The sequence below is a fragment of the Meleagris gallopavo genome, chromosome 1 (assembly GCF_905368555.1).
Source record: "Meleagris gallopavo chromosome 1, MGAL_WU_HG_1.1, whole genome shotgun sequence".
NCBI classification, from domain to species: Eukaryota; Metazoa; Chordata; class Aves; order Galliformes; family Phasianidae; genus Meleagris; species Meleagris gallopavo.
In genome coordinates this window covers 70,154,345-70,173,651 of record NC_139404.1, presented here as the reverse complement: position 1 = coordinate 70,173,651, position 19,307 = coordinate 70,154,345, and the positions used below count along the sequence as shown (strand labels likewise).

At 38.2% G+C, this 19,307-nt stretch overlaps 2 protein-coding genes across 8 annotated transcripts in view; one reads left to right on the top strand and one right to left on the bottom strand.

Moving 5' to 3' along the window:
* WNT7B (Wnt family member 7B) overlaps window positions 1–19,307 on the top strand; it is a 94,393-nt gene that overhangs the window by 46,026 nt on the left and 29,060 nt on the right. For all 6 annotated transcript variants that reach the window (XM_003202528.4, XM_085233112.1, XM_085233127.1 and 3 more), the window contains one exon: window positions 5,176–5,402. In XM_003202528.4, the coding sequence (XP_003202576.1) occupies window positions 5,176–5,402 (227 nt within the window). The remainder of the gene's footprint in view (window positions 1–5,175; window positions 5,403–19,307) is intronic.
* LOC109368472 (uncharacterized) overlaps window positions 9,249–19,307 on the bottom strand; it is a 119,862-nt gene continuing 109,803 nt past the window's right edge. Inside the window, exon 5 of one of the 2 annotated variants that reach the window (XR_014885560.1) lies at window positions 9,249–17,525. The gene's annotated coding sequence lies outside the window, so the exon portion shown is untranslated. The remainder of the gene's footprint in view (window positions 17,526–19,307) is intronic. The other variant, XR_014885549.1, reaches the window with a different exon arrangement.

Genomic DNA, 19,307 nt, shown 5'->3' with positions numbered 1-19,307 from the left:
CCTTTCCATACAGGACTTTTGTCTGAAGTTGCAAGAATACAGTAATATTTTAAATTAATGACATGACAAATATGCTGAAATTAAATGAATGCCTGCATTTCTAAATATAAAATAGATCCTAAAGAAGAAATATAAATGAGAAGTACATTTCTATTCTGACAAGAAAGATTACATTAATTTACATGTTTTTATTACTCATGTGATTTTAGGCCTTATTACTGAATTTCTGAAGTATTTTCAAGGATCTTTAAGGAATTACTTGGAATGCGTAATAGAATCATATCATAGAATCATAGAAATGCCTGGGTTGAAAAGGACAACAATGATCATCTAGTTTCAACCCCCCTGCTATATGCAGGGTTGCCAACCAGCAGACCAGGCTGCCCAGAGCCACATCCAGCTTGGCCTTGAATGCTTCCAAGGATGGGGCATCCACAACCTCCTTGGGCAACCTGTTCCAATGCTTCACCACCCACTGTGTGGAAAAACTTCCACCTAATATCTAACCTAAGCCTCCTCTGTCTCAGTTTAAAACCATTCCCCCTTGTTCTATCACTATCTACCCTCATAAACAGATGTACCCCCTCCTGTTTATACACTCCCTTCAAATATTGGAAGGCCACAATGAAGGCTCCTCGGAGCTTTCTCTTCTCCAAGCTAAACAAGCCCAGTTCCCTAAACCTTTCCTCATTGGAGAGGTGCTCCAGCCCTCTGATCGTCTTACTGGCCCTCCTCTGGACCCTCTCCAAGAGTTCCATGTCCTTCCTATACCGGGGTCCCCAGGCCAGGACACAGTACTCACAAGAGCCAAGTAGAGAGGGACAATCACCTCCCTCTCCCTACTACCATGGTAGTTTTTATGGTATTGATATTTTCTTTTTCCCTTCTAATGCTGTGAAAAGAAAGGCTGTAGTTGTATATGTCCCTGAGAGAAAATACAATCATAACAAGGAACAGATTTTGAGGGACAATATTTATTGTCATCTGTCTTTGTACAATTAAAGAAGCGTTACTTCAGCAAGTACATTGAAAATTTCCTCCTGCTGTCATGAATTTTTGCTTATATCCAGATTATAAGAGCTGCTGTGGACTTATTTCCAAGAATTTGATGGCCCTGCCTGTGGCAGGGGGGTTTGAACTGGATGATCTTTGAGGTCCCCTCCAAGCCAGGCCATTCCATGATTCTATAATTCTATGATGACAAATATGTTATTTCAAGACTGTCATGCAAAAAGCAAGTTTCTAAGATCCCACTTCTCAGGTTCAGTTTGTTGCTAGCTTTGAACAGCAATGTCCTATCCAAGCCTAGGTTAAGAGCAGGGATGTTTAATTTGGATGTGACTCTATACCTCTATTTCTGTGCTGATGTTTCCCTTGCATTGATGACCAATAATGAAGAACAATGAAGGCTCTTCATATGCCAACTGCTACCAGTAACTGCTCAGATGTGCAATATTATTCTGCTAGTATTGTTCAATTGGATAACCTATGTATATGGTGCAACAGCAAACTCTGAAGCATGCATGGGCTACCTCAGTGTGGTATGGTTACAGTTGCACCAGAAATCTTCACAAAACCTTGCATTCAGGATTTCCTTGTGATAAGAATCAAGGGAGTTTGCACTACAGAGAAATATTAGATGGGAAAAGCTGCCAAAATGTGGCGTGTGGATCTGTCTTTTGACAGTTATAAAGCAAAACATTCTCCATCGAGCGAAACAAATGCAGTCTTCAACCTGCCAAGAGGCAGGAGCATGGCACAATTCTCCCAAATGTGTGACAGATGCACAGACTGAGGGATGCCACAAGAAATAGCAAAGAGGAAGCTTGAAATGCTGCTGGGTGCATTTCTTTAATAAAAATAAAGTTTTCCAAAACCTCAGATTCATGATTCAGCATTTCTTTTGGCACTGAAATTATAGTAGCAATTTAAAACTAGGCTAAAGAAGTTTGAGGGAATGTGCTGGCAAGTTCAGGCCCAAAAGAGGGAAGTCCCTGGAAGTAATAAAAAACGAGAACCTTTTTGCCCTCCCCCTCTGACCACTCTCTGTTCCCCAGTAATTGCAGCTCGATCTCTTTAATCAGGATTGTCTTAAAGCTTTCTACAAGCATGCAGTAATTATTGATATCTTCACAATACCTTCTGTGGCAGATATGATCATGCTTATTTTATGGATGAATAAGGTGTCCCACTTTGATCAAAGCCTGCTCCAAAACCATTGAGAGACCAAAGAATACACTAAAGAATAAACCTAATTATGAGACAGCAGTGGGGTGAATGGAGGAAGAAAATAAAATCTAAATTATACATGAGGTAGATAGTGTAGACAAATCTTTTTTGCTTTCTTTTGTTTTGAAGTAATAAATTATTGCTGCTCAACTTGAGGTAGCTGTTGGTGGAAGCTGCGGGGGTTCAGCACTTTTCAAAAACACAGTTTGATATCATAGCCCAGGGATGAATTTGCAGTGCAGGTAGTAAAATAAATCATTCTTTTTTGTGGCTGCATCTTGAGTACTGCGTTCAGTTTTGGGCCTTTCTGTACAAGAGTACTCCAAAACTCTGGAGTATGTCAGAGAAGGACAGCGAAGCTGGTGAGGTGTCTGGAGCACAAGTCTTACGAGGAGTGGCTGAAGGAAATGGATTGTTTATTGGCAGAGTCTCAGAAGAGACGTTATTGACATTATTGCTCTCTACAACTTCCTGAAGGGAGGTTGTGACAAGGTGGGAATTAGCCTCTTCTCCCTCATCAGGAGTGATAGGACTACAGGGGTAACCTCAAGTTGCACCAGAGAAGATTCAAATTGGACATTAGGAAAAATTAGAGTGGTCAGGTGCTGGAATGGGCTGCCCAGAGATGTGGATGAGTTTCCATCCCTGGAGGTGTTCAAGAAATGTTTAGATGTTGTATTAAAGGATATGATTTAGTGGGGAAATATTGGTGTTGGGTGGATGGCTGGACTAGAAGACCTTGGAGGTCTTTTCCAACCTTGGTGATTCTATGATTCTATGATAAGTGATCAGAATGATACTTTCCCTTGTGGTTTTCAGTATCTTCTTATATCACCATCTAAAGTGGTATTGCAGAGGTCAGAAAATGTTACTACATGAAGCTCATAATGTTTTTTGTACATTTTTATTTCTCTTGGATAGTCTTGATTTAAAGGCATCATCATTTTATTTTATTCAGTTGTTCAGTAGAGGTGAGTGAGAAACAAAATCTCAGCTCTAAATCTGCATGAATCCTGGGAAGTCACTGATTCCAGCTGATGCTTTGTTGCTCAATACTCAAAGGACCATGAATGAAAGCTACAGGTCTGAGTGTTCATGTCCCAGAGACTGTGAGTTGTCAGATCTGCAACTACATTTTGTTCTTATTTTTTTTTAATAGATAGTACCACATGGCATGCATGCTCTATGTTAGCAATACCTTGTCTCCATATCTATAAAGTCCCAGGCCATAAATAAAAATATACAACTGGCAAGCTTCTTAGAGATTTTTAACTTCAGAAGAGATGCACCAATACCTATTAAAAGCAGAATGAATCATCATAGAATTTCCATCTCACAGTAAAATTGGTATTTCATTTTGACTAGGGAAGAGTTCTCCATCCTTTTTGCTCTGGCTTTACTGTAGTTTATTGAAATAGCAAAATGAAACACTCTGATTTTGTTTAAATGCAACATTTATGTAATTTTTTGGTTACCTTTGAGATGAAGTGTATAAATTCCTACAAAATGCTTTACTTTTGTTTAGTCAGCATTTTTCAAAAAGAGCATATCCAGTGGGAAATTTTTTAACACTGAGAAGAGAGGTGTAAGTGATTGTTCAAGATGGAGAGGAAAGGAATGGGGAAATTACTCTGTATCCTATTACTAACAGGATGGGAAAATGAAACTATCTGTATGGTCCAGTTCTAGGCTGGGACAACCTAAAGAGAGGAGAGGGTTCGCTGAGCTACTTCTCTGGAGTTACCAAGAAACAGAGTGCTCTCTGTGATGCAGGACAGCCAGTTGGTTTGTGCACCAGCCTGTTTTAGGCTCTGTGAGGTCTATATAACTGACCAAGGATGGGGATCAGAAACAATGCCTACAGGCATCATTTTTGGGACAGGATGCCTCAAGGTCTTCCCTTTTGGTGGTGTGCATTACTTAGAAGGCATTTTCAAAAGTGCTTCATTGGCTTGGACGTTGAAGAGCATTTTCTGAAAATGGACTGAAGCCTTCTAGACTGTGTAATGGTCATGTGGTCCAGTACAATGTGTTGAAAAAAGGACTGTTTTGCTAACAGAACTATTCTGCTGGCTTGTCCAGTGCCACATGAGCATAGGTAATACTCACGATAGATGTGTCCTGAGGCATCCCTGAATATGTACTCATGTTGTCTCATTTTTCCAAAATATTACTGCTTAAAATGCAGCCTGTGAAGATGTTGAGAAATGAGCCTGGAAAGATGCTGAAAAATAAGCTGAAAAATGAAAAATAAATGTACTAAAGTGAAAACATATGGTAGGTGCAAGTTATATGCACACTTTATAACAAATTCTGAAAATATACTTGAAGAATGGGAACTGCAAATGTTTCTGGTCTGGATGGCACATACTAAGGATCACTTGTATGCGCTCCATGATATTTGCCAGGTCTAAAAGTTCAGTTATGCTAGTGAACTTTCATTAATCAATCAGGAACTTGAGTGTAATAATGAGCAGAAGGGCTGACTGTGTCAATTCATCCTTTTAATTCTGTTCAATAGTTTCACATGAGGAATGCTTGAACTGGCTGTAGCAATTAAAGTGCAGAGACTGAATCTGTGTAGGCCATTCAAAGCAGACATGAGCTTCAAAGATTCACAGACAATCAATTAGCACTATTTTCTGCTTTTCAGTATGACTTAGTTTCCACTTAGCAGCAGCTGGTGGCACTGCACAGGACTGAAATGAAAAGTGCCAAAATTCCACTTGTGTGGTGCTTCTGGCACAAATGAGATTAGGAATTACTGCAATATTTCCAAATCTATGTGCCAGACCAGAGAGGTTGGGATAAGTCTGTGTAATTATAGGAACACAACCTCCAACCTTTCCTCATTTACTTAGCGCCTTGCCTGCCACATTGCAGCATTCAGCAAAAGCAACTAATGGCCTCTATCTGATTCTAATGTGTCTTTCTGCTTTTCTTCAGAGCTTTGTCATCTGTGGTGGCTTTAGGAGCTAATATCATCTGCAACAAAATCCCAGGCTTGGCCCCTCGGCAGCGAGCAATCTGCCAGAGCCGCCCTGATGCCATCATTGTGATCGGAGAAGGGGCACAAATGGGAATCAATGAGTGCCAGTACCAGTTTCGGTATGGGAGGTGGAACTGCTCTGCGCTGGGAGAGAAAACAGTTTTTGGACAAGAGCTTCGAGTAGGTAAGGGAGTCTCTAATACAGTGCTAAAGGGGTGTACTGGGGCTATTTTTTCTCTTTCTCACTGTGGTCCTGCTTATCCCCCTCTTGTATTTGCCTGCTGGAATGGAGCAGTGAAGGTCCCAGAACAACAGTTGTCTGTATTTTTTCACTGATTGAACAGTAATTTGCAAGAGGCAAAAAAAATCTCTAATGGATTCTAGATGAAGTCATTCACATCTGTGCAACTTCATACCCAGCAATAGCCAGATCCCTGCTCAGACATCCAAGGACATAGTCATCACACCCTGTGAAAAAATTATTTCCAATTTTTGTCCTGTTAGAGGTTGCCATGATAACTGCAGTGTATGATATAGCTAATCAAAAGGGAACTAAAATGAGCTGCATATAACACCTCCTCACAGATTAAGTAGCAGGAAAGTCCCAGTTAACTCATGGAAGTGTAGCTCATATAACACAGGCCTTCCAACATAAAGCAATGATACATACCCATTTTAGAGTTGCTATCATATTTTAAAGAAAATACTGCAAATGATTTGAGGCAGGAAACCTATTCAAAGAAAATAATATAGGATCTTGGACTGACAAACCACTATCTGGCAGAAGCTAAATGATCACTTTCCGTTTACCCTATGTCTGACATTATTTCATAGGGAGGAATATGCATATATTTTTTTCCCACCACTGAGATCATTGTTTTCCTCATCATCCATCTCATTCTATTAACCCTCTTCCTGTTCTTACTTCCTTCCCCCAAGGGCTGCCCTCTTACCACGCTGATGGTGCTAAGTGTTGGGATAACATTTTCCGGTGTGTGTGGCTCTCATGAGGGTGCTCAGAGTGAAAGCATCCAGCTTCCCTTTGGGACTGTATCACATTATTGTTGTGTCACATTCTTCTCTGGATGACACTTTTTTCTTAAATTCAATAGTTCAGGTGAATCTGTAACATGAACGTAATTAGATGCAAGATCTCTTTAAAACTCCATGAAAAAATGGCATAACATTTCATCTCATCTGTGCAAGGAGGAAAGAACTCACATGGTCCTCTGGTTGTTAGCATAGATCACAGCTCTGTTTTTTTTTCCTTAGCATGCCTATGAAATAAATGCCAAAAGCTGAGATAGACTTAAGTCAATTATAAAACTGATATTTTTTTTTCAAAGAGAATGCAAGTATATGGATTTTGAAGGGCATGGCAGCAGAGTTATACAGATTTGAAATTAAATAAAACATTGACATAATGGGAACTGACTTACATCAGCAGAGAATCATCATATTCTATGATCTTTACTCCACACTGAATCATAGAAGTGGAAGAGAGCTAAAATAAATGACGAAAAACCATGAAAACAGTAAGCCAAATTAATGGCGTAAGAAAAGTCTAAATTTTTTGAACTTCAAAGAAGCATTTGGTCCAGTTTGGTGAGAAATTTGCTTTTCAGTGACTCTTCCCAGATTTGTCCTAAAAGATTTCTAACTCCATATAGAAAATACACCTTGATTAACTTTATTTTCTTAAGAAGACTATAAGTGGAAGACATTAAACATCCTCAAGGTACAGTGTATAAGAACCAACTTCATTCAATTTTAAATATATCAGAACAGCATCTAGTCACTTGTACTGACTACCAGAAACATAGGTCTGGTCTTCCTTAATTGGTCTTATGCTTAGTTGTTATAAGTTGATGTCCAAAATGATGTTGTTGCTAGAAAATATATAGATGCCATGCATACTACTGAACATACTTATGTTCATTTGTCCTGATCTGCAAAATTCTGCAGGAAGAAAAGTCCTCTTAATGTCTGTAAGGTCATTTATGTTTTTGGAAAGAGACACACTGGAGTGTTGTACCAGAGTCTGTCATTAAATTTTCAGCTAAAAAGGTTTTCACAACTTCTGCTCTCCTCTTCAAACTGAGTATCTCATGACATCTCACCAGCTCCCTCCTTGTATTCATAACTAATAATTTTCATCACTGAGAAAAACTATACAAGTGAGCACAGTGAAATACCTAAAGTGGACAACAAACTGTCCTTGTGTTTTCAAGATGGACTAGCTATCAGGATGTTCAACCACACAAAGTTTGAAAAAACAGGGTTTTCTTGAGACCTGTTCAGGTCATTTTGCCAAAATGTTCACCAGATTCTTGACCTCTTCACCGAACTTGGGTGGTTTCTTGCAGCTCTGAAATGACTGATGTGGAATTTGGTGGATTCTTTTATGGCTTAACCCAAACACAGACAAAACTTGGCAGTTGCAGCTGAGTTCTGATTTGACATTTGTTGAGTGTGAAACCACACAAACTGTAACGGATGGAGAAGGTTTACATGACCCCTGCCACCTGAGCCAGATGAGTTCCATACAGGTCTATAAAGAATCCCATAATCCATGTGTCTTTATTTGTTTTATTAGTGGAATAGCATCCGGAGACAATGTGGTCATTATCTAGGGAAAGGACAGGATTTAGGAAGTGATGTTATTACACTAGTGTAGAGTAAAAAGAAAAATAAGAAAAATAATTAAAAAAGAATATTCAAAAGGTTCAAAAGACTTGTAAGCATAAATATTTGCAGGTGTAATAAAACACATCTGTATCTGATGCATACACAAACACTAAACCAGATATTTGGTTCTGGCTTAGACAAAATGAAGTGAAGGTTAGGACTAAAAAGCATAGGCATATTATCCACCTGACCCCAAAGGAAATCTCATCTAGCACCACCACAGGACTACTTAAGGACAAGAAAAATCAAGACATATTATTCAAGTCATAGGAAGGAGGGGGAAAGTAAGCTATGACAGCAGGATCTGAATTGCTTTAAGGCATCTTTACCCTGTGACCCAGGCTGCTCATGCAGCCTGGCCCAGACCATCCTTTGGCCATTCCCTGTCCCGTGCTATCATGGAGAATGGCTATTGAAAAGGCTGGCCCAGCCCTTGGCACACATCCATCTCTCAGCAACAGCTGAACATTGGTGTGTGATTGGCACTATCTGGGCTGAAACTAGGGCATGGGGAGGGAGCAGTGCAGAGCTAATTCAAATTATGGCAAATAATTCTATACATTTTTATACTTTGGATAAACACAGTCCTTGTACAGCAAAAAATACATGGCCTTGCTTTCTGTTTCAATAAAGGAATTTGAGAACCAGTTTCAAGGTTGCTGAAAAAATCACCAGTTTTTTGGTATATTAGCAATTCCATTTTCAATTGACATAAATAAATAACCTGCAGATTTTCAAATGGAATGTATATAGTTGCAATCAGATAAGAAGAAAAAAAATTGATCATGTCTCCTGACCAGACTTTTATAAGCCTCTTTTTGGCAGTATGTACATTTGTGATCAACTGTTTTCAAGGGTGAAAGAGAGGAAGAGTAAAATTTTATCAAAAATCTCTGATGAACACTTTGAGAACTCACTAACAATTGCAGGTACTTCCATTTAAACAGACTGATGCATTGGTTTCACAAAGACAAGGCCAAATATCCCACTAGTTTTGTTTTTGTTTCTCTCCTTTCTAATGTTTTAATAAAAATATTAAAGATTAAAATAAGTTTTGTTACTTTTATGCACTTACATACACCTATATAATATTATATAGTTTATGAGAGCTGCTCCAAATGTATTGACCCACAATATCAGAGGCAGATGGTGGTGGGATGGCAGTAGAGGCTTAAGTTTCCCAACAATATTCCATTACATGTTGCCATGTGACAGATAGCAGCAGAGGGGCAGTCTGACAGAATGGTGTCTGACATGGAAGCATGTGTGAAGCAAAGGTGTGTCATTGAATTCCTCCATGCAGAAAAAATGGCACCCCTTGACATTCATTGATTGCTTGCTAAATGTTTATAGAGATTGAACAGTGGATGTGAGCACAGTGAGGTGACAGGGGTTGCATTTCAGCAATGGTGGTTATAACAGTGGGTCAATTCTACTTGTGCAAATTTTGAGGAGTGTGGCATGCAGACTCTTGTTTATTGCTGGTGAAAATATATAACTAATGGTGGAGACTATGATGAAAAATAGTATTTTGTAGCTGAGAATGTGCTCTATTAAATAGTTTATTGTACTTGTTATAAGTGTTGTAGTTTCCATGGAAATAAATATCAGGCATTACTTTCAGTGTGACTACATATATGTGGCTCAAGACAATTCCTCTTCACTCAGTGCTGCCAGGCAACCCAAAAAGGTTGGATGCCCATGACCTCTATAATACATGGATGTATATGTTAAAAACAATGTAAATATTTTGTTCAGAGGACAGAATAACAATGGTAGCAACTAAGTTATGCATGGAGCATTTGTATTTATATGGAAAGTTTACAGTAGGCAGACATAAAAAGTGACAGGGGTATCCAAACCAGTAGCGTGAACAAAAGATGTGGCATGGGGTTAATAAATGAAGCATTGTGTATAGATTTTTTGTTTGTCTGTTTATTTGTTTATTTATAGCTGGGAACTTTTCCAGGCATGCTACTCCCAAAGAAAATTGTCGCTACTACACTCAGTTTTACTCATCAAGTCCTTGTACATACTTGTAGCTGTCACCTTTCTACAGTCAACCTTAGTTTTCATGCCTGCTCCTCACATTCGCTCATCTTTTGCACTCTCCATTCATTCTTTTTGTTATAAGCCTTGAGATTATCTCTTTCACAAATAGATTCACAAACTAATTGGTTAACAATATATAAAATCAGTACCAGAAATTTTATAATCATTATTGAAAGATAATTGTTCTAACTTGTTGAAGATAAGGAACCTGGTTTGGGAGCATTTAGTCTCTGGTCCTAAGAACATGGAGTTGTCTTAGCTGCCCTAAATGATATCTGAAGCTATCTATCATATAAGTATCTCTGAAAGTTACAGATTATTAATAAGAGTTGGAAGCAAATAACTCCAAGGAAATAAGTAGCCAGTACAGTCTCTGAAGTAGTGGATGAGAATATGAGAAGCGAAGCTTGCTTTCCTTTGAAATGGTATTGTACCAGCTAATTATTTGTGTATTAACCATTTCCACTGGAATTTTCCTGTGCTGAAAACTGAAATGCTCATTAAAAAACTGTTGTTATCAGTGTTTAATCCAGGGCAAAAATGAGGCACAGAAGATACAAGTGCGTGAAGCTGTCAAGATGGCAAAAGTAATTTATAGACGCCTCCTCTGACAGACTAATGACATAGAAAAGGATCACAATGTAGCATTATTCATCTGGCTGTCTCACACACTGCAGAGTGTCTCAGAGATAACTGTAAAGATATGATATAAAGAAAAAATTAGTACATTAGTCTCTGTGAAAGTCTCTCTTCTCTTTATTTCAGTAGAAACAACAGATACAAAGAGCACAATAACATTGTTTGATAGAGCGTATCCCCAGCTGCAAAACACTATTTTCCAATACACTCATCACCATTAGCTGTGCATCTTCACTAGTGATGAACAGGAGCTCTTCATTTCACAGTCTGACAGCTGTGCACAGCCTTCCAAAATGTGGTTTGTCTTTCACTTTGCTGTCACTGCTGAAACGCACTACTCACCGCCTCACTGTGCTCACATCCACTGATTGGTCTCCATAAACATTCAGCAAGCATTGATGAATGTCAGTGGGTGCCATTTTTTTTCTGCATGGAGGAATTCAATGACACACCTTTGCTTCATACATGCTTCCATGTCAGACACCATTCTGTCAGACTGCCCCTCTGCTGCTATCTGTCACATGGCAACATGTAATGGAATATTGGTGGGAAGGTTCAGCCTCTGCTGCAATCTTACCACCATCTGCCTCTGATACTGTGGGCCAACATAATAAAATAGCAGGCATTACCTTCAGAGCAGACTTCGTGATTGAACTGCACATCTCATAGGAAAGAGTCAACACAGTCACTTATTTAAATATCTGATCCTTTTTTTTTTTTGGACCTACAAATATGGCAAGGATGCTTCTAAAAAGTGAGATTAACAAGCTTGCTGTGACAGATTTAAGAGAATACATTTTCAGAAACTTAAGTTTTTCTTCACACTCTAGGCAAGTGGGCAAGATGGAAGAGAAAATAACCTTTTTAAAGGCTGCTAAAATATGTGCATGGATTTTATTAACTCACAGGTGAAGAGTACCTTACAAGTTTTTTTTGAGAAATAATGACAGAAAATAGTCAGTTGTCAATATTGTATACAAGCATTCACTCATACACAAGGATACACATGCAAGTGTTAAATGCTAGGAAGACAACATCATTTCAAAGAGAAGATGAGGAAAGAGAAAGGAACATCTTCTGAAAGAAAGATACTCATTTAAAAAAAAGATATTCTTCAGTACATACGCATTAGAAACTGGTAATAAATCCATGCTGATTCTCAGTATTTCAGCTGCAAGAAAATGGCAGTGGAGCATGTAAGATATGTAAATGATGGCATAATGGAGAAATTATTGACATTTTAATATCAGTAAATTATTCTTGGTTCAGGCCATATATAGGCTTTATTTAATTTAGATTCACATATGAATTCAGTCATTTTTATTCTGGGCTACAATGGTGGTTTAACTGAGGTGCCAAATGTTCATAAAACTTTCTAGTAAAATGGGAGGAGTAGAAGGCTTATTATTCTCCAAAAATGGAAATTTACCCCCAGGATGATACATTAATCTGGTACAGTAGTGTCTAGTATGAGTTGGCCAACTTACAAAACTTTGCTTGCAGTATGGGCAGAAGACTTCCAGTACATGAGGACAGGCGGCATTCTTAGGAGTCCTTTACGACCATACACATATTTTAATGCTATCAGCAAATCAGAAAAGGGAACTATAAATGTATCTGGATAGTTTGCTTTAAGTAAATATCTCTATCTCTCTATTATCCTTTCCTTCCTCCCACCATCTTTTTCTCAGTTACTTTTCATCTTCATTTTCCAATTTTTAATCGATACATGTTGCTAGTTAATGCTCAGAAATATTCATACATCAGGTTGACTGTATGACTGTATGTTTATTATTCTAACATCTGTATATTTATTATGGGAAAATCTATCTTTACTGACTTGTGTTATATCCAATAAAAACAATATGGGGGAAAGAAAGGAATCGTGCAGCTGGAAACAATTTGGAGGGGGAAAATGAGCTGGAATTAGATTATTTTAAATGTGATACAGAGAAGAGTGCACACTTCACCAGCGGAAAGGCAGTAATTATCTTTGTTGTAGCAGTAGGTGCTATGATTGATTTAGGTTTATCAGTTACTGTCAACCACAGTTGCACGGTAGTCTTTGGATCTAACATGGAAAAAAAATTGTTTATTTTGTTGTTGTCATATAGGATGATTCCTAAAAACAAAGTCCTTTTAGCATTCAGACAACTGATCAGAAAGAAACTTGTTGGTAATTCGAACTGGAAGTCTGCCTTGATGCAAGGATTTCATGAAAGCCATTTCAATGTGAGAGGTGGCTTCTTGCAAGATGGCATTGTCTTCCAATGTATAGTGCAGAGGCTATTTGGGATGTCAACAAGAAGGTACACATGACGTATTCAATCAGCCAACACTATGTGCATCTTACATAAACTGCATAAGACCAAAACACATTGGATCCTTATTGCTCACACGAGTACCTTGGAGTGACTGCCAATGTCCATTTTACAAATGTCATATGGAGCCTTTGCATTTGCTGCTGTGATTTAGTTAAATGAGTACATGCTACAAATACCATGGCAAATTTAATGAGCTGTGGGTTATGCAAGGATAGTTTTTAATAGAAGCACGGTGGCATATTACAAGATATATAATCCTCAGTAATGTGAAGAGAGAGACTTCTCATTATTAGGCTGAATTAAAAAAAAAAAAACGCAAAAAAAAAACATACATAGCAAGTCACCACTCATACAAGTTGGGTAAGTCACTCAGGCAGACAGAGACATCTGGTAAAGAGAATAAAATACAAAATCTGAGGACCTCCTCAGTATGCTCATCTTGCTGGTAAGATTTATCAGAGTGCAAACACTCATTGCAAAGCCTTCTGTTAAATGGCTCAAATAAACAGTGCATTTCTTTTCACAACTGTTATGTTGCTGGAAGGACAAACAACCTTAATAACCGTAAGAGTATTCAATATATTTGTATGAACTTATTGTATATATATTATCACAGAAGGATTTCAGTTTTGTTACTGACTATCCCACAAGTTTCCTGACAAAGACAGAAAGGCCATGCTGGCACAAAATCAGGCTATTTCACCTAAAGACCCTCATGTTTACATTAGTTACCCTATAGGCAGTAATCTAAGTACAATAATGCATGCAGGCTGCCTTAGGACAGTTTTTACAGGACAATTCCATTTGAAGGTAAACTACAAAATAGAAAAAAGCCATGAAAATCTAGTTACTGCAAGGTAAAGTGAGAAGACTATTTCAGTTTGCATTATCATCATTGAAAAAAATTAAAGAGTAGATTCAGACAGCTCATATTTTCTGACTCTAGAAGGGTGGATAAGATTTTTACTATCACAAGCAGAAAAGCAATACAGTAACCCAAACCAGAATAAGAAAATAAACCTTCCAGCTGGCAGCTGCTGATTCTGGGAAGGTTTAGTAAAAAAGTTATGAAACAACTACTGTGCTAAGAATTGATAATATTCTAGCTGAGGAGACAAGCTCTCTTGAGAGTAGTAGGTTCCGATTTTTCTTAATTTCAGTAGGTTTCTGTCTGGAGGTTTTTAGAAAAAATAAAAAGTCATTTCTCTTATAAGGAAGTACTGTGTTAAAGAAACATCTTATTTTAAGAGATGGAGGATTCCCATCTGAGTGAATCTGTTCAAAAATTTGTGGGTGATAATTTCTCTGAGCTTTAAATATTTCTTTATATGCCAGAGCCTCACAGTGATTCAGAAAGAATATTTCAAAACAGACTGCAAATTACAGATGAAAGGATAAATGTGAATGGATAGTACCGTTTGTAAATTATGTGTTGATAGTAAAAAATTTTGACTTATATTCTCTACTTCCATGCCTTTTTGTAAGGTTCAACTGCCAGTTGAAGAGTAGCAGATTAAAAAGTTATCATTGTCATTCAAATATTTGCATCTCTGAAAGAACACTTGCTTTAAGAGGCAGACATAGCACTAATATATTAATACATTTATTTCATGAACTTTACATGGCTTGCAGCTGGATGAAAAATGGTAGATGCTGACCTGAGAGAGATCTGGAATTTCCATCCTGAGGGGAGTGCTAACTCCTTAAACTTTTGTTTTATTGCATTTTACCTATAAAAATGAAGTTTTCCTTGGAACAGATGTTGTTCTGTAGAGAGTTTCGAACTAAAATATGCTGATATACCTGACTCTGACCAACTTCATTTTGGTCTATTAGCATATTGCCTTTTAAATTAGTTAAGGATGAATATCCTTTGATGTAAACTGATGCACGGACCTGCAAATGTGGAAATCCAAATCTCTGTATCTCATGTGCTTTGTTCTTGCCTAGTTCCATATGCATCCTAAGTTACATGGCTCTATGAGACACCATGCAGCTTGGTTAAAGACACTGCATAGCACAACACATTGCCTTCCTGTGACCTTAGACCTCAGGTTACAAAAGGGCCATTGTGTTCTCAAAAAACAACAGGTTGATATGGGGAAACAATTCCATACTTTGTTTCAGTGGTCCAAAATCAAATGGATTTTAAAAAATTAAATAGAATAACTTCTTTTAAATGCCAGTGTGAAAAACAACATTTATTTTTGAGATAGATGGCTAGTTGGGGTTTTTGGCATTTTGTGATTGCTCTAGTAAACCTGGCTATCTGCAGAAGCAAAACCTGATGTAATGTGGCTTTATGAATAGAGTGTATAACAACCTATAACTCTGACCATGTTGTGCTCAGCATTGGCCAGAACAAAATCCTCATTTACAGTTGCTTTTAACTTTGCTTTCAGCTAGTCAGGATAAAATTTTCCATGTTACTGGTCTGCCTTGGGATGAGTGAGTCAGAGGTTCCATGGAAAAGATAGTAGGGAAATTCTAGGCTGTTATTTAATTATAAGCTGTACCGTAATTTGGACACGACAGGGCTAAATTTGAACAGCATTAAGAGTGGCATTTCCTTACTTCCAAGTGCCTTGCTTGAAACGTCCATGTTCCTTTACTGTCATTTTTTTCATATCACTTTGTAATAAATTTTGCTGACTACGAATGATACATAGCATGCTGACTGAATAAGAAACTTCTAGCCTTCCAGTCCTATTAATCAGTGACTTTCAATGTAATGCTCACCTTAAACAGGAAGGCAAATAACATTTAAAATTACCCACTGTCTGCTTCTGGGACTAGTCCAATATCATGGAGAACAAATTCTGGTCAGTAGCATTTTTGCTTCTGCTTTCACAAGAGCCAGGATTTTACATCCACTCAAAAGACTCCTGCCGTTTAAGTACAAACAGAAGTTTAAATTGGAGCTGAGTTTTATATCAGGGACTTTACTAAAACCTAATAAAGAGAAATCAACTGTGCAGTATTTGAATATTTAGGTACAGAACAACTTTACAAACTAGCATGTGCTGCCAAATCTTGCCACTTTCTTACCACATGGTAAGAAAATCTTTCATGTAAAATGAAAGTAAGCACAGAAGAATAGCTGACCCAAACCTGTCAGTAGTTGATGCTGTAATAACTTGGGCTTCTAATGACTCTGAAGATTCCCTGCACTTCACTAGTGTGGTTAACTATGTTGTCAAAATCTCTTCCCTAAAATTACATATGATAGGTTTGGTCCATCGAGCTCAACCTCTACATCAAGCAGGACAAATTAAATGTAACATTAGATTTCAGAGTTGCATGCAGCAGCATCTATCCCTTTCCTGCCCTTTTGCTTGGGATGCATTCTGTCTGGTAAACCATCTGTTTCTAAATTGAAAATCTTGGAACAAACAGAGAGGCATGTACAAAAATTACAAAAAACACAACATTTGTTGATCTGTACATTTTGGTATGCAATTGAATGTTTCAGCATTCATGCTCAGATCACCATTCCATGCAGTTTACTGTCCCGCCTCCAGTCATGAACAATTTCTTTGTCTAATAAAGTGACTGGCATATTCAAAAATATTATGACTGACAATATCTTATTTTCTTATTGTGAAAATTTCCTTCCTGAGTATCATGCATGACTCTTTAGAATTGGATTAAATTACCCGTGACTAGTTTATTTCTTACTAATGTATTGTATGTCAATAATCGTGAAACAGAATATTATTGTTAATGATACGAGATTAAAATGAAAGCAAACAAGCACGTAAACATATAAGAGGACAGTTTTATGTATTATTGTTGGGAGACTTGAAAAAAACAGAATCTAGCAGAACAGTACTAAGGTTCAAGTTAGCCAAGAACTCATGTCATTGTCTACTTGTCTAATATATGCTTAACTTTAAACTCAGTGTTTTAAGTCCTATTTGAGTATAATGGAGTTTGAAAGTGCTTCACTTTAAATGCATGCCCAAGTTCTGTACAAAGTGTGGAAGTCATAGTGAAAGCCAGCATGTAGGATCAAGCTGAGGATGAGTCTTTCAGTTAGCAAAAAGTGTCACACTTTTACAGTTTTTATTCAGTTCGTTCTTAGGATTTAAGTAATTCTATGTGAAGACTTACAGTCACAACTGTAGACTGTCAGTCTCTTTACTATGGAGATTCAGCCTCAGATTTCTGGGACTGGTAAAGAAAGATTTTTCCTAGAAATTAATCAACATTGGTAAAAAAAAGGAGGCTTGAATGGATGAGGAGTTTATAAGGAGGCCACTCTCATCCCAGAAAGAAAACTAACGTGCTGGCTTGTATCTCCTGATTTAAGCTCAACAGTCATGGGATGACTTTGATGACAACAGTTAAAGGCAATTGCTGTTGACAAATTGCTGGAAAGCTCTATTCAGGATCATTATTTATTTTTAGCAGTTTGCTCATTTCTTCATGCCAACATGGAAACTTGTTTTCTGTCTTCATCGCGGGCATTGTGTCCAGTTTGGGGCTGTCATGTCAAAAAAGACATGGAACTTCCAGAGAGAGTCCAGCAGAGGGCCACAGAGATGATCAGGGGCCTGGAGCATTTCCCTTATAAGGAAAGGCTGAAGGACCTGGGGTTCAGTCTAGAGAAGAGAAGACCAAAAAGAGACCTTATTAACACTTAGAAATATCTAAGGGGTGGGAGTCAAATTGTGGGCCAGGCTCTTTTCAGTGGTGCTCAGGACAATAGGCACAAACTGGAATACAGGAAGTTACATCTGAACAAGAGGAGTATCTTCTTTACTTTGAGGGTGACAGAGCACTGGAACAGGCTGCCTAGAGAGGTTGTGGATTCTACTTCTCTGGAGATATTCAAAACCCTCCTGGACTCCTTCCTGTGCAACCTATTGCATGGAACCTGCTTTTGCAGAGTGGTTGGACTAGATGATCTCCTGAGGTCCTTTCTAACCTCTGTGACTATTTGATTTTGTCATCTACCCATTCTGTTAAAAAAAGGTGTCCATTGACAGGGTTGAAGCAGCTTTGCAGTTTCTGAGGGGAATGACACAAGAGGTAGCCTTGGCATCTGTCTCTGTTGCTGAACTTTCAGGCTTCAGACAACAGAGGCAGAAAAATGGGGAGTCCCTTCCTCACTTCTTTCTTTTGGCCCAGACTCACACCTCATAGCTCAGGCACTTGGATGAGATGTCTAAGATGAGAACCTAATCAGCCTGTATTCCTTGTATGGTCAAAGAAGCACTTCCAGAGGGTGATTTGGATCTCAATTTGACTGCATGACTGTGTGGATGTCCCAGTTGACTGTCTTGGGAGTTTAGACTCCCTAATTAGGTATCAAGCCTCTTTATGTCTAATTTTGGTCTGTCTGTGTAATTCTGCCTTCTCTCCACATACATTTCTCAGAGAGCATGTGGTCCTCAATGAAGTCATACCTGCTTGCCTGATATAACAGACATGGAAACATGACCTTCATTTAAACTCCTGGTTATTATTGGTACTCATTTACCATTAGTACCTGCGGAAGTTGTCTAAGTTGATGGCTTTCAGGCAGATACTGGCAGAAAAATGCTATAACCACAGGCTCATACTCCACCACTGCTATTTGGAAATTTAAGAACAAGTGTGAGTCCAAAATTACCACCAGATGGTGCACCTATTTAGCAAGTGACAGAGACATGTTCCACAAGAAAGGGTAGCCTCCAGCAACCCATCAAGTTTCTTCCCCTGCTGTTTATTCTCAGTTGCGATATGAACTGAATGTGTTTGAAACATGGACCTTCTGTTACATTTAATATGATGTATGTTTTCAGTCTCTGCAGTGGGAGCCTTTCAACTGCTTCACTAGGGGCATGAGGAAGTGGAAAAAAGCGTAGCAGATCTGTGAAGGTGCATAAAGGGCGAAGAAAAGGAAAAGGGATGAGTGGGGAGCAGGAAAAAATGGTAATGGTAAACGGCAATGAGCAGACTCCAAAATCAGAAATGATCAGCACAAACCATCTGTGCAATTCTATTTTGTTAAGTGTGACTAGTTCTGATTATTAATGGTAAGTAGCTGGTAGAACGTTGAAGTCAGGGCATTTCTGAAGGATAGTCTTGATGCAGAAATCAGTATTTTGGAAAACTGCCAATGCCAGTATCCCATGCGAAAACACATGGAATATTTATTAACTGAATAGCAAAAGTAGTGAACTTTCATAAACTGTGTTGCGTTTTTATTCTCTGACTACTTCTCATTCTGAAGCATTTGTGGTATTCCACACTCAAGAATTAGCAGAAATTGATAAGCATGTGTTTTCTGCCATATTTCATCACAAGAACATGTGATTCATCAACTTGACTTGCTCTAAATCATAGAATCATAGAATATACTGAGTTGGAAGGGACTCATAAGAATCACTGAGACCAAC